Source organism: Oryza sativa, chromosome 8 (assembly GCF_034140825.1).
Source record: "Oryza sativa Japonica Group chromosome 8, ASM3414082v1".
NCBI classification, from domain to species: Eukaryota; Viridiplantae; Streptophyta; class Magnoliopsida; order Poales; family Poaceae; genus Oryza; species Oryza sativa.
In genome coordinates, this window is record NC_089042.1 from 8,691,775 (window position 1) to 8,694,045 (window position 2,271).

A 2,271-nucleotide genomic window follows, 5' to 3' on the forward strand; every position below is an offset into this window, starting at 1 on the left:
AGGAACATGTACATAACATTTTTCTTTCGTTACTAAAGGAGGCTAAATTGATCGTCTGCATAAAATCTACTTTGTACTTAATGTTAACATAAATTTAGCAAGTAAATTAACAATCCATCCACAACTCCAGGAAATCAATAATAGAATATATATAAAGAGCACTTTGCGATTTGTAGTGTAAGGGTCGAAAATCAAATTAATGCACGCAGGTGTGAGATAAATGCATGGAAATTAACTCGATCATATCAATTTCTCCCTCTTTTTCTCTAAGTAATATATCAAGCTAATTAACATCTCTCCAACATTGAAATCAACTCTCAAGGGGACGATGCATCGAGATAATAATATACATCGATGGAGAGAAATCAACCACATTAGTACACACTGATATGATCCCTGGACAACCTAATTAACAACAATTCATGGAGCTGGGAATCAATCTCCCAATTAATCAATGAAGCAAATCCCGCATGCTTACAAGAGCATACATAAATCTTGCATCTTCTTCTCCACCTTCATCCATCCGATTAATCAGATCGATTTTGAAACCTACCGACAAAAATCAAGCAAGAAGAATACAAATTAAATCAACTCTGAAGTCTGAACTCAACAAAAGGAGATCATGAACATGTCACTACAACTTTAATTGAAATGAAGAGATTAATTAATTAATCAATTCACCAACTAACCAGGTAGTAGCACTCCCCCATCTGCAAGCTGTTGATGAGCACGCCGTGCTCGTCCACCGGAAGGACCTCGCCGGAGGAGTGCACCAGCATGGCGTCGCGGCCAAACGTGCCGGCCATGTCCAGCGCTCCGCCGCTCGGCACATCGTATGCGACGCCATTGATGAACACTTGGATCGTCCCTGCGAAACATATATATGTTTTACATATATCTTCATTAGTAATTAATCCATGAGTAAATTAAAATGCACATATATATAGCACATATGATCATCATCTTCAATGGCTAGCTTGCTTGAAATCCATGGTGAGCTGTGATGTTTTTTAGTACATGCAATGCACATTTGGTAGCTGCTCACTGACCGGTTGGTTGGTAGCTGAGCTGGGTGGCGTCGCTGTCCGCGTAGCTGCTGTAATGGTGGTCGCCGCCGCCGTGGCGAGCCATGAGGCCCATCTGCCGGGAGATGGCGAAGAGGTCGTCGTCGCCGCCGCCGTCGACCTCGTCCGCCAAGAAGTGGCCGGACGCCGCCACCGCTGGCGCCGCGGTCGTCGAAGTGACCACGCCGCCGCCGCCACCGCCGTGCATGAGGAAAGGAGAAGACGAAGGTTGGTGGTGGTGGTGATAGTAATCTCCTCCTCCTCCGGCTCCGGCGGCGGCGGCGGCGGAGGGGAGCTGATGGAGGGCGGCGCCGCAGGCTTGCTGGAGCTGGCGGGCGCGGCGGCGGGAGCGGGAGCGGCGGTTCTGGAACCAGTAGAAGACGTTGGCGTCGCGGACGGCGCCGAAGCGCTCGAGGAGGCGGCGGATGCGCGCCGTCTCGTCCTTGGCCGGGTTCACCATGCCGCTGTTGAAGATGGACTCCAGTATCAGGATCTGCTCCGGCTTCGGCGCCCACCGCGACCTCGCCGGCTCGCCGCCGCCGCTGCCACCATTATGGCTGGCCGGAGCTTGCATCATCAGCTGCTGCTGCTGCTCACCTCGCCGGCTCATGACCTCCCAGCTTGCAGTCGCAGTGCGGTCCATGGATGGATCGGCTAATTGGGTAGTAGCTAATTAATTAGGTTGGAAAGGTCAAAGGTGAAGGGGAGGATGAACAGTTTGATTTGTTGTGGAAGAAAGAGAGAAATTAAAGGATGTGAAAGGATCAATGGAAGGAGAGGGTGACACACATGCGCCCAAGGGAGCAGCAATTCAAGCTTAATGGAGGCTTACTGCAGCGGGTACCATCTACTTATAGGGCTCCGTGTGTTGTGCTTTCTAGAGAGAGAAGGGCTCTGTCTTTTAGTGTTGGGTAGATCAGGTGTGATTAATTGGGTGATTAAGCAGCAAGGAGTGATTAATTATAAAAAAAGCAGTTAGTAAGGACAGTCTGAGTGCAAACATCAAAGGTAGAAACTCTTTTCTTACCACTGTTAAACACAACAAAAGACTCTAACAACTAATTAATGCATCGAAATAAACATTTTTATTATCTTTATGTAGCTAAGTTTACTTTTATAAATGCTAAGAGTTGATGTTAAGCTATTGTCATTCATAGCAACGATGCTTTTCTTCCTTTTCCCATCTCTCTTCCATATCATAACGACG

The 2,271-nt window shown here is 47.6% G+C and overlaps 1 protein-coding gene across 1 annotated transcript; it reads right to left on the reverse strand.

Annotated features, from left to right (window-relative positions):
- Positions 1 to 317: 317 nt before the first annotated feature.
- LOC4345042 (WUSCHEL-related homeobox 10-like) lies at positions 318 to 1,886 on the reverse strand. Its single transcript, NM_001422508.1, has 3 exons — positions 1,050 to 1,886; positions 690 to 868; positions 318 to 549 (listed from the first exon to the last, which is right to left on the reverse strand). The coding sequence occupies exons 1-3, from the start codon at positions 1,705 to 1,707 to the stop codon at positions 532 to 534; spliced, it is 855 nt and encodes a 284-aa protein (NP_001409437.1). The 5' UTR covers positions 1,708 to 1,886; the 3' UTR covers positions 318 to 531.
- Positions 1,887 to 2,271: the final 385 nt, after the last annotated feature.